General features: G+C 48.7%; 1 protein-coding gene across 2 annotated transcripts in view; it reads left to right on the forward strand.

Annotated features, from left to right (window-relative positions):
- The first annotated feature begins 346 nt into the window (after positions 1-346).
- The window catches only part of NT5E (5'-nucleotidase ecto), a 40735-nt gene continuing 28970 nt past the window's right edge, over positions 347-12111 (forward strand). The window contains exon 1 of one of the 2 annotated variants that reach the window (XM_081140560.1): positions 347-776. In XM_081140560.1, the coding sequence (XP_080996686.1) occupies positions 432-776 (345 nt within the window). In that variant the 5' untranslated portion in view covers positions 347-431. The remainder of the gene's footprint in view (positions 777-12111) is intronic. The other variant, XR_013999040.1, reaches the window with a different exon arrangement.

Raw genomic sequence — 12111 nt, forward strand, 5'->3', positions numbered from 1 at the left:
ACCGTGCCATTTCCCTTCAGAAAAATTAGTGCCTCGAAAGAGGCGAGAATCAGCGAGCACGTCGGGGCGCGGTGGACCCTCCAGCCCCACCGGCAGTGGGGCTGCGGGCGCCCAGCTCTCGCGTCTGGTCGGGATCGCGGCCGGCGCTCGTTCCTCGCCAGGAACAACCTCCCCACTGTTAATGCCGGAGCGGGTGCCAGCCGCCAGCGCCGCCCGGGCGCCCCGGGTGCCAGGGTCGGATCGGGTGACCGTGCGGGCGCGCGCCTGGCCACGGGCTGGCCTCCCGGCTAAACGTGGGCCCGCCTCGGTCCCGCCCCGGTCCCGCCCCGCTCTCGCCCCGGTCTCCAAAGAGCCAAACTCGAGCGTCTGCCAGCACTCGCCGCCGCTCGCCCGGCTCGGCTGCACTCGCGCCCGCTCCCCGCGCCGCAGCCATGGGTCCCCGAACCGCGCGGGCGCGGGCGCTGGCGCTGCGGCTCCTCGCGCTGGGCGCGCTGCTGCGGCCCGAGGCTGGCGCCTGGAAACTCACCATCCTGCACACCAACGACATCCACAGCCGGCTGGAACAGACCAGCGAGGACTCCAGCAAGTGCGTGAACCCCAGCCGCTGCGTGGGCGGCATGGCCAGGCTCGCCACCCAGGTGCAGCGCATCCGCAGCGCCGAGCCCCACGTGCTGCTGCTCGACGCGGGCGACCAGTACCAGGGCACCATCTGGTTCACTGTGTACAAGGGAGCCGAGGTGGCGCACTTCATGAACGCCCTGGGCTACGATGCCATGGTAAGCCGGTGGGAGACTCGGGAGACTCGGGAGCCCGGGTAGGAGTGGGGGGCGGACCCAGGGAGAACCCGGGGTGGGGAGGGGCCGGTGGCGGGGCGCGGAGTGGCAAGGCTCGCGCTGGGAGCGAGGCGGGGAGAGGGAGACCGGTCAGTGTGCCAGGTAGATGCAGACGCAGAAGTCTCTCGGAGGATACGTCTTAAACGTATTGAAGGTGGGCCCCCACCGTGAGATTTGGGTATTTAGAAGAGCAGGACCCAGCCCTGCCTATCAGAGGGTTCAGCTGGGGTGCGTTGGAGTTTGACCACTTTCCAGGGCCAGGGACCCAAGTAGACCTGTCACGAATCCCTCTCATTTACTGCTTCAGCTATCAAAGAATGCTTTATCTCGATTTCGTTGGAAGGAAAACTCGGGGTCAAAGACTTTGAGTGCATTATCCAGGGCGCTAGCATCGAAAGAGGGAGATGAGATTAGTGGATTCTAGAGCCCTTTGACCCTGGAGCTTGACCTTAAGTTCACAGCCTTGGGGTAGATTCCCTGCTCAGCTACTTTATGGGTGCAAGCTGTTGGCTTTCTCCGTGCCTCTGTTCCAGCCTCTATAAAGTGGGGGTAAGAACTGTGTCTACCTCGGGGGTTGCCTGGCACATAGTACTTGCAGCCTCTATAAATGTTAGGTTCTGACTATTACCAAACACTGCTGTGTAAATTTAAGAAAAGAAAGAAACTCCCCGAGAGGACCAAAATGCTGGAAACACTGGGGTTTCAAAGGATTTCAATAAAATCAGTTTGGCAGCAAAGATACAGGAAGAGTCCCGCTTTAGAGATGAGGAACTCCTAGAACATGTGCAAGAGTTTAAGTCCAAGCTCCCAAGTGCTCTGTTAAAGATGATGCCTTATTTGCTGGACTGATTTTTAGAAAAGGAGCGGAGCGGGGTTACACAGTAATAAATAAGTGTAACCAAAACATATATACTATCTGTTTTTGTTTGTTTGTTTGTTTACGCAAACCACCGCCACCCAAGTTTAACCCCGTGTAAAATCCTAGAGTAAGAAACTAGGAACTAGGAGAAACTAGGAACAAGAAATCTTAGGAGCTTCGGAAGAGAAAGAACAGAGCAAGGAGCCAGGAAAATCCACGCATGGGGAAGGGAAGGAGAGGTGTGGTCCAGTCTGGGACACAGAGGCCCAACAATATACTTTGTATGAGAAGAGCACAGGGGTCAGCAAAGCACAACGCTGTATTTTTTCCTGGAAACTTGGAGTAAGGAGGACAGGAAAAGATGATAGGACGGTAGAGCTGTTTGGTTTTTTTGTTTTTTTCTTCAACGAGAAAGCTCATTTTAGGGAGATGAGAGAAGGGCAGAGAGCTCCTCTCCATTCTGATTGTTAGTTTTAAGGTTATCAGAACCGCTCAAAGCAGCAGCAATTCAAAGGGATCCCTAAGTTGCAGGGTTTACCTGAGGGGCTCACTAGCCTGGACTCCACAGAAGAACTGAGGGTCTCAGGAACTCTGTGTGGTCTCAGCTTTGGTGTCTCCACAGCTCCACCTGCCTGATGCTTTGTATACAGTAATGGCAGGATAAATATTTATCTAATTGAATTGTTATTAGCCTACTTCTCCATTTCCCCTCCAGAAGAGTAGAATAAACCTTACGTGAGTTTGTTTTGATTTCACATATAAACCACAACTTTGTAAACTTCTCTTTCTGTGACACCCTTTTCTCCCCTGTTGTGTAAACGCCTTTTGATTGGGGGGGGAAGGGGAGAGGATTCATAGTTTTCTCTAATGATACTATTTTCTTCTTTAAGTCAAATTGAGCTCGTGGTGTTAATCATCTTATCAGGTGTTTATGATAGGACTCTGGGTGAGGCTGGGGCAGTCTGCAAGCTCCAGCTTATTACCACCAGGAATGTTTAGAATGCTTTCAGTTGGATGGAATTATTTTCTTTTAAATATCACCCAAAGTGAGTGTACTGGGGCTTGAGGGAAAATAACCTACATACATAGTTGGCAAGATGGAAAGAGGGTGCGGAGCTCCAACAGTAAGGCTGGCTGAAAGCCACTTTCCTGATAACATCACATTGGAACTTTGTGTAATTTTGGGGTTTGATGAACATAATTTGATCTGCATAAAATCCTAGTTTTTGTAATGCTTTCACGTGTGCTAAAACTCTGTCCTATTCTTGTTTTACAGAGATTTTTCACTGCCATTTTGTTTATACTGCTCTCGGGGAACTTATTAATGTTCTGCTATAAAGGTTCCCCACCCACCCAACTACCCGCCACATAATGAATCTCAGGAAGCTGGAGATTCTGATCAGAGTGGAAAACATTTGTGGAGGGGTAATCTCCACTTCTCTAAAAGCCCGATCTAGTTAGAGGAGCCACAGATCAAGACTCAGGGGTGTGGGAGGCAAAGAGGAAGTTACTAGAACCCAGCCAAACCCTAGGAGTTTCCCTCCAGCAGAGTCTTTGAGGAGGTGTGGACTTCCTAGACCTGCTGCATCCTGGTGAGAGCTGCTGGAGCAGTTCTGATAGCCCTGCAGGTCCCAGGGTGAGACCTCCTGGACCCACTGCTAGACAGACGGCTCTAGAGGGAGGACGTCAGAAGCAGTGGAAGGACTGGTGTCCCCAGGCAGCAGGAGGACAACATGGATGCGCTCATAGTGTGAGCGAGGCCTGGTTAGTTTCTCTGACCTCATGTTCCCTAACTGTAAAACAGCAGAGATAACCCCACCATGCGCAGAGAATTTTTGTGAACAATACAAGTGATAATTAATATGAAACTTCCCAGCACCTTTGCTGGCTTATAGTAAGTGCTCAATAGACGTTCACTCCATGTGCTCTGCAAAAAAGAAAACAAAAGAAAATAAACAGTTGATAGGAAGGAAAGACTTGGGTTTTGCAACTATCAGTTTATCTGATTCTGACAGCCTGGCACGGTCTGCCTCCCTCCACCATCTTTTCTGGGTCTCATTTTCTAAACTATCCTTAATGTTTACTCATTGAGCAGACAGGAAATCCACCCTACCGCCCAAGCACAAAGCCAAATGAATTCATCTGTACAAGTGAGATCATCTCTACAAGTTAGATTCTCGCCATCGAGGTAGGTGGGCTGTGAGGAAAATAGAGCTTCAGTAGAGAAGGGCAGCCCCCTTTCTAGCTGCCTTTGATTCTGAGGCCCTGGCCCCTGAGCCCACTTTCTGTCCAAAAGACTGCAGCCTTAGCCTTAAATTGCTCCAAGGTGCCTGAGCCAGTTGCTGGGGTGGGGACCATCACCCCTGTCTTTAACTCACCCAGAGGATCACTAGTCAGGTACCTATGTCCCACATAGGCAACCATTCTGATGTGTTAGATATTTATATTTTGTTTCTGTGTGTACTTGCAGAACCTTTGTTATTGTTTCAGGTGCTTGTATTTTTCAATTATGTTACTCAACTCATTCTGGTCCTTACTTTTGTCCTAAACTGGATGTACAATTTATCCCTGTCACTCTGTGTCTGCCATGCACACACATATACTGTGCATCGTGCTCCACGGAGATCCCCACAGACTTTACCATCCCCCCCCAGTAATGGGCCCACTTGGAGATCACAGATTATGCTGCAATTCCACAAGCATGCTGTTCCAAATAGCCTCCTGCAGGTCCCGCTGTGAGGATTTCTTTGGGATCCATGCACAAGGGCAGGATTTTGGGCCACAGGCATGTACATACTGACTCTGACTAAAGCCTGCCAGATTGCTTTCCTGAGTGACTATTTGATCCTTGTCCCCAGTTCCTGAGAGTGTCTTTTATATGCTAATAAGATGACTGATGGCTGGGGACCCCTAGATAGCTTTAGAATGAGGGCTGGTGGCCAGAAAGACCAAACCATGATTAGAGGGTTGGAACTTTCAGCCTTCCTTCAATCTGCTGGGATGGGAGAGGGACCAGAGATTGAGCTGGTCACCAATCGCCAATGATTTAATCAGTTGTGCCTTTGTAATAAACCCTCCATTAAAAAACTCTTAAGTGATGGGACTCAGAAAGCTGCTGGGTTAGTGAACACATCAAGGTGCTGAGAGGGTGGTGTGCCCAGAGAGGTCATGGAAACCCTACACACACCCTCTTGCCTCCTGCATACCTTGTCCTATGTACATCTTCCATTGGCTGTTCCTGAGTTGTATCCTTTATAATACACCAGTGACAGTAACTAAAGCACTCTCGAGTTCTGTGAGTCATTCTAGCGGACCATTAAACCTGTGGAGGTTTGATAGCTGATCAATCAGAAGTACAGGACTGGCAACTGGCATCTAAGCGGGGGCAGTCTTGTAGGACTGAGCCCTTACCTGTGGGATCTGATGCCCATTCCAGGTAGATAGTGTCAGGATTGAATTGAATTGTCAGACACCCAGTTGGTGTCTGCAGAAAATTGGTTGATGTGAGAAACACCTCTCAGCAACATAGAAGAATCAGAGTTTTGGAAAATGAGCATAAATGGTTGGAAGGAGAAGACACCTCAGAAGAGGCTGAGAGAAGAGATGGGGCAGTCGTGTAGGTGTGAGATGCTGCGAACTGAACTGCAGCGATGGGGAAAGAAAGGCTGAATGGAGGGGAGCCAGTTTCAATAGGCAGGCAGTATGGCCTATAGCTAAAAGGATGAATTCCCTGGTGATTCTGTCTGGAATCAAGTCCTCTCTCTGCCCCTTAGAGTCTATGGTCTGTGAGCAGGTCATTTAATCTCCGGAAGCCTCCATTTCCACATGTGTAAGGTGGGTGTGATGATAGTCTTCACCCCAGAGGTTGTTGTGGGGTTTAAAGGAGATGATGAAGCACGTTAAGTGCTGGGCACTGTGTGGGCCACAGTAAGGGGTCATTAAGTGCTGGCCATGCTCACCTTCTTTAGGCAGGTGTGGCTCAGGAGAGGGTGTAATCAGGAGATGACTAAGAGGGGTTAAGCCAGAGGGACGGGGAGAGTCAGCAGACTATGACACTGCTACACAGGCACTCAGGTTCTTCTACCCCCTGACAGCCAAAGCCTGCTATTTGCAGCACAGAGAAGCAATCTAAAGGCTTTCCTGAGCTTACTGGACATGACTGGATACCTGTGTGGCTGTGACAGATGGGGGCAGTGGAGAGGGATTTGGATGGGGTGTCAAGACATCCAGGTTTATGGCTTGCCTCTTCCAACTTATTAGCTGTGTGAGTTTGGGCATCGGATTCCTCATCTATAAAATGGAGAAGCTGGAGAAAGTGGTCTGTTGCATGTCATTTCTCAGCACATCCGCCCCTGCCCAGCCCTCTGCCTTGCTTCTGATCTGCCAGCATAACTTGGTTTGCCCTGGGACTTAATTTTTCACACAGGTTTCAGTTTGCTTGACAAGTCTCTTATCTCTCCCTCACAGTTACGTTCATGACAGCTATTTCCTTATGGAGAGATGCTTTGGGTCTTCTCCCACTGTTTCCAGATAAAGAGGGTCCCAGGATGCTGGATGGAGTGTTACTCTATTAGTGATAGAAAATGATGGCCTAAGGAATGGGAGGAGGGTGAGCCTAGTTTCAAACCTGTTGTCTTTGTGGATCATTTATTCGTTCAGTCCACAAATATTCACTAAGCACCACCCCATGCTAAGTACTGAGGACAGTGGGTGAGACCTGCTGGGGTGAAACTTCCTGTTCAGTGGATGGAGGGGGCAGTACCCGTGCGAGCTCTTCTTAACCGGAGAGAGGCTGGGCAAGACCTATGAGGCAGGATAAGCAAAGCAACGCAAAACTGAAGTTCCGACACCCGTGCCTAGGGATTGTGCCAGTGAGCACGGTTCCTCTCCTCCCCAGAAAACGAATCCCTAAAGTAAAGAGAAGTCACCTTATATTCAAGTGCTCACAAAAGAAATTCTTACAGAAGAGTATGATATTCTCCTATCAAGGAAACTCTCCCAGTTACTTTATCTTCAGTAACAAAGCCGGGTTCGAGGAAGACAGATTAGCAATGCTGGTTTGGGAAGCCTGAAAGAGATACCCCAGTGGCAGTGGTATTCTTTCACAGGCAAAGGAGGTGGAAAGTGTTTCTAAAGCTCAGGCCTCAGGGGTTGCAGGCGTCGTTGTGGAGGCCCAAGCCTCGGTGGCGTGATCCATACTTCTGTGGCTGCTGCGGCTGTGCCATTCTGAGCTCCGCGCCAGGGCCGGGCTGGGCGAGACCCACCTCAGGGAAGCAAAGGCAGCCCGGCCGGGTGGCTCAGCCGGTTGGAGCACCGTCCCTTACACCAAAAAGTTCGCAAGTTTGATCCCGGGTCAGGGCGGGTATGGGAGGCAACCGATCCATGTTTCTCTCTCTCTCATCAATGTTTCTTTCTCCCTTCTCTCTCTCTTAAAAAAAAAAAAAAAAAAAAAAAGTCAATAAAAACATCCTCGGGGGAGGATTAAAAAGAAGGAAGGCAAAGGCAGCTTCTTAGCTCATCTTGTCCTTGTTCTAGCACCTGTGTTTACTTCACTCACCAGTACATCTGCATGTTGTGCAAATCTCTTCCTCTGTTTTCTTCAACTGCATCACTAGAATTTGAAAATCCCCATGGCACTTCTTTTTTCTTCCTTGAATCGTTACTTGGATACATAATACAAACATTAGCTGGAGCCCTCTAGCCCCTCAGAGATGTAGTTAAACCTGGGAGAACCTCAATTCCTTCAGCAGGTAATTCTAAATGTAACACTGATATGCATATTTTGCATGTATGGTGAGTTTGTAAAATTTTCCATCTGATAGGGAAAGTGCGAAATGCTGTCTGTTGAATACTCATTCAGTTACTCATTCAACAAACTTTGAAGTGCAGATGAGCTGGATTGAGCCCTGGGATTGTTTCTGCCATTCAATTAGAAGCCACCTTTACCTGCGAGGGCCAACGCCCTGGCCACCCAGGTCTAGAAGATGGAGCACATCCCAAAGCTAGGAGTGGCCAGGAATGTATCAGCCAAACCAAACATAGCTCGTAGTCCTCCCCTCCTAAGGTTAGTGTGGAGCCTAATGAGTGATTGGGAACTGAGCCTCATTGTGTAATAGACCAGGCTCTTCCTGAACGCTCAGATTACAGGGTGGACTGTAACCTCCAGGCCTTAATGGGTGAACTAGTATGGAAATGACTAAATTCATGTGTTGCGAATTTCTGACAGATGTCTTTTGACATTGTTATAATCAGTCTCTGTGGATTAAAACAAATTCTTTTCTTCTGCATCATGCAAACTGCACTGCTTTTAAATCAGTTCTTTCCTTTGTTTTTCATCTAACATTGTGTTTAAGCCTTTAAGCCTCTTGTCGTCACTTGGAGCATTTTTGACTGCCTCAGTGCTCGTGTTTTCGTCTCCTCATTTGTTTATACAGGTGAATCATTTGCCGGTGAGCTTCCCCTGCCTGGCTCCATGGAGGTGAAGCTCACACTCTGAGCCCCTCGGGTCCCTAACGGGCAGGGTGTGCCTGCATCTTTGCCAGGCTGCCTCACACGCGTTCCTCTCTGTGGTTCCCACATGTTTGATGCGTGCATGGATGGATGCATGTGCTGTGTCTTGCTCTCTCCCTGTCTACCCTGTTAGCTTCCTGAGAACAGGGACTGTTGCCTCCTTACCTGGCACTCTATGATCCTGCAAGAAACTAGTGTTGAATGATACCCATCCCTTCTGGGTGTTTACATCAGCGGCAGTTTTGCAGAGTGGTTAAGGCCCTACACACTGAAGCCTCACTTCCCTTGTTCACTACCTTGCTCTGCCACATGCTAGTGGTGTAAGCTCTGTGCCCAGTTTCCCCATCTCTGAAAAGGACAAATAACAGCACCTACCTCATTGCATCATAAGAATTAACTGAGTTAATATGTCAACAGGCCCTGGCCATGTAGCATGAAAGTCTTAACTATTAATGTTTCTTTTTGTCATGTATTTTGTCTTAAAAGAAAATTTTTCTCACCTTGGCAGTGTGGCTCAGTTGGTTGAGTGCTGTCCTGTGCATCAAAAGGTCACTGGTTCGATTCCCAGGCATGACACATGCCCAGGTTGCGAGTTCCGTCCTCAGTCAGGGTGCGCGAAGGAGGCATCCATATAATCAATATTCAATAATCAATATTTCTCTCTAATATTGATGTATCTCTCACCCTCAGTCTCCCTTCCTCTCTCTCTAAAATCAATAAAAACATATATTTTCTTTAAATTCTTCTCTTTCTTTCCCAGCCGGGTGTGGCTCAGCGGTCGACCTAGGATCCAGGGGATTGGGGTTTGATTCCCAGTCAGGGCACATGCCCGAGCTGCAGCAGATCAATGACTCTCTCATCATTGATGTTTCTCTCTCTCTCTCTTCCTCTTCCTTCCTCTCTCTGAAATCAGTAAAGATATATTTAAAAAATAATAAAATAATAATAATAAAACTTCTCTTTCTTGACATTCTATGTCAAGTTCACTGGTGATTTTTACAGTCTTCTGTGAACAAAGCTGACAGTATGAAACGCCCCCTTTCTAATTCTGATACAGGTGTCCTTTGATAGACCAAATAGTCGGTCTCCTTAGCAGATTTCCAACCGAAAGAGACTTTTCAAAATGTTCCTTTTTCTCCCTAACTGCCATCATGAAATCTAGATAATCTGCACATGCCCACACACAAGACACACACAGAACAAGTCAACAGACTTTGTTTTTAAAAAAGTACCTATTCCATTCATAAACAAGTGTCAATGAAATAGAAATAAAAATACAAGAAATGAAGAGAGCCAGGCCAGTTGCCCTGTGAGAAGCTGCTTCCAGTCAACTTGGTTTCCTCTCATTTTACAACTAAGTTATTGCATAACTACTTTATCAAGTTTGGTTTATATCCTGCCTTCTTTTGAAAAGTTTTAATAGCTCACATATCATATCATAGAGTAAAATGGAGCCCAATTAAAAGGAGCAGTGGAGTGGGTGGTTTTATTATCTGTTCCTTAAACTTCTGCTGGGCACTGGTGCCAAGCACTCATTTGGTGTCACCGAGGCTACAGGGACAGTCGACACCACCCCAGCCTCTGAGAGAAAGATATGAAGACAGACGACCACAGGGAAGGCAAACGCTCTCAGAGACGAGTGTGCCAGGTATGAAGGCGCACAGAGAGGCAGGCATCTACGGTGGAGCTGGCACGGAGCGTTCCCTAGGAAGGCACACTTGGGCTGCATCTAAGGCAGCTCATTGCACGAGAGTGGCTTAGTGTTCCTGGAACTCAGAGCCCCTGAAGTTCGGCAGAAAAAATGAGGCAGCTCAGGGAGAGCAGGGAAGGGCTGTCAAGAAGTCAGGACTGAGATTTTGGTGGGATGTGGGAAGCCTTGGAGAGACTCCAAGCAGGAAGCAGGCTGGTGTTTGGGGGAGGGCAGCCTGGAGGCCTGCGGTGAGTGGCTAGGAAGTGTGTGGGTCTGATGGCCAGGAGACCGGCTAGAAGACTCTGGAAAGGGCCAGGTGAGCAGTGATGAGTCAGAGTGGGGCAGTGGAGTGTGGTGAAGGAGGAGACCACTGGGGGGATGGGGCAGGAGCAGAAGCAACAGGACTTCAAGGCTGATTGGCCAAGAGGGAGGGCCAAGGGAGAGGGCAGAGCTACCGGCTGTTTCACTGCTTCTCTGGGTGTTTCTCTGTGGTGATAGAGGCTCTTGCCCAACACCTGGGACCACAGGCATCTGCACAAGTGTCTCATTCATAAGTGACTGGGAATAAGTGCCCTTCTCTGGGTGTTCTACCCAGCAGGGGCCTCACGGGCCAGCAGAGAGGGAGGAATGGGGAGCCACAGGGAGGGGTGGGGAGAAAGGGCCAGTCACCACCAACTTCCAGACAACTCCATGTAGTGTCTCCTGAAACAGACGGGAAAGTGGTTCTGTCTCACCAGCCTCCTCCTGGGCCTGTGCACTTTCACAGTGTCTTTAACTTACCTGGCCTGGTTTCAAGCTGAGTAGGCCTGAAATGGAGAGGGGGAGGGGAACTTTCAGAACTTGGAATAAAAATTCTGCAGCATGTCGAGGCAAACTAACCAAGGAGCTGCATCAGGAGCTCATCAGAACTGCTTCACTGTGACTTCCTCACAGCTTTATTTATTTGGGGACACATTTCTCAGTGAGAACCAGGCTCTGTCTTCGGTAAGGTCTAACAGGTTGTTGGCCTGTGAGGCTTTTTCAGCTTTCAGGACTTGGCGGCTTGTTTGCATTTTGTGGCCCAGTTTCCTGATGAAATTATCATTCTGTGGCTTCTGTGTTCATTCATTATAGGTTCTCAAAACAGAACTCTTCACCAGTTTGGTGCCAGAGGCCAGAGAGCCTGTGTCTTGTGGCCTTTTTCCCATTGCAGCTCTCAGATGCGGCGACACGGGGACAGGATTCCAGGTTCCATGGAAGAGGCTGTGGAGGCGATTGGCCGGGGGCTGAGGACCCGAAACTCCAGCCCTGGGATTAATTCTCTCTTTTATTCTCCTGCTCACCAATTATTTATTGATTTGTTCATTCATTTGGTAAATATTTACCGATTATTTCCCCTGCGTTAGGTACATTTTAAATGGGTATGGGAGGCCAATTAATGCATATTATTTAATAACAGGGAGAAAGATTGCCTTGATCAATCAGCTGTAACTAGAGAAATCAGAAAGTGAAGATCTCTCCATGGAAACAAAATACCCCAGATCATGAGAGGCCTTCATGGAGGCCATCGGAGGGCCACTGTGTTCCCTTCTGCAGACCATGAGCAAGCATCAGGGTCAAGGCGCAGGCCTCAGGCCCTGCGTTAGCCACGACCACTGACCCTCCTCACACCGCGTGCTTTGTTTCCCTCACTGTTTCTTCTGTTTACTCAATACCAATGGGAGCATTTGTTTATGGGTAAAAGCAGGAAAAGAATTAAATGGAAGCTCCTCCTAGGAAGAGGTTTGAGAGTGAAAAAAAACATGAAGTTGGCAGTAGCCTCAGAGGACGCGTGGTCAGGCAGCAGACTGGCTGAGCAACTGCTGCAATGGGTTGCAGAACCCATCCGCTCTATTCCTGGAACAGACATGGAGAAGACAGAAGAGGCAGGAGGGATTCTTTCTTCTTTATTCGAAAGTATTGCCTCCAGCATTTGTTACTCACTGGAGACATATTTTACTGTTGCTAAAAGTTAATAAAGAGATTCCACACTTATAATTATTATCATAGCGTAAGCATGAAAAACAATTTCATCTCAAGTGTCAGTGTCTAGTTGATTAACAGTAACTCCCTGCAGGGACAGGATAAGCAGGATCCCGAGGCTCAGTCCACACTCAGCGGGAAAGACTGACTCAATCAGTGCATTAGCAGCTGCCATGGGCATTATATTTCTACGATTCCGGTGCTGGAGATACTGAAGG

Source organism: Miniopterus schreibersii (assembly GCF_964146895.1).
Source record: "Miniopterus schreibersii genome assembly, chromosome: 6".
NCBI classification, from domain to species: domain Eukaryota; kingdom Metazoa; phylum Chordata; class Mammalia; order Chiroptera; family Miniopteridae; genus Miniopterus; species Miniopterus schreibersii.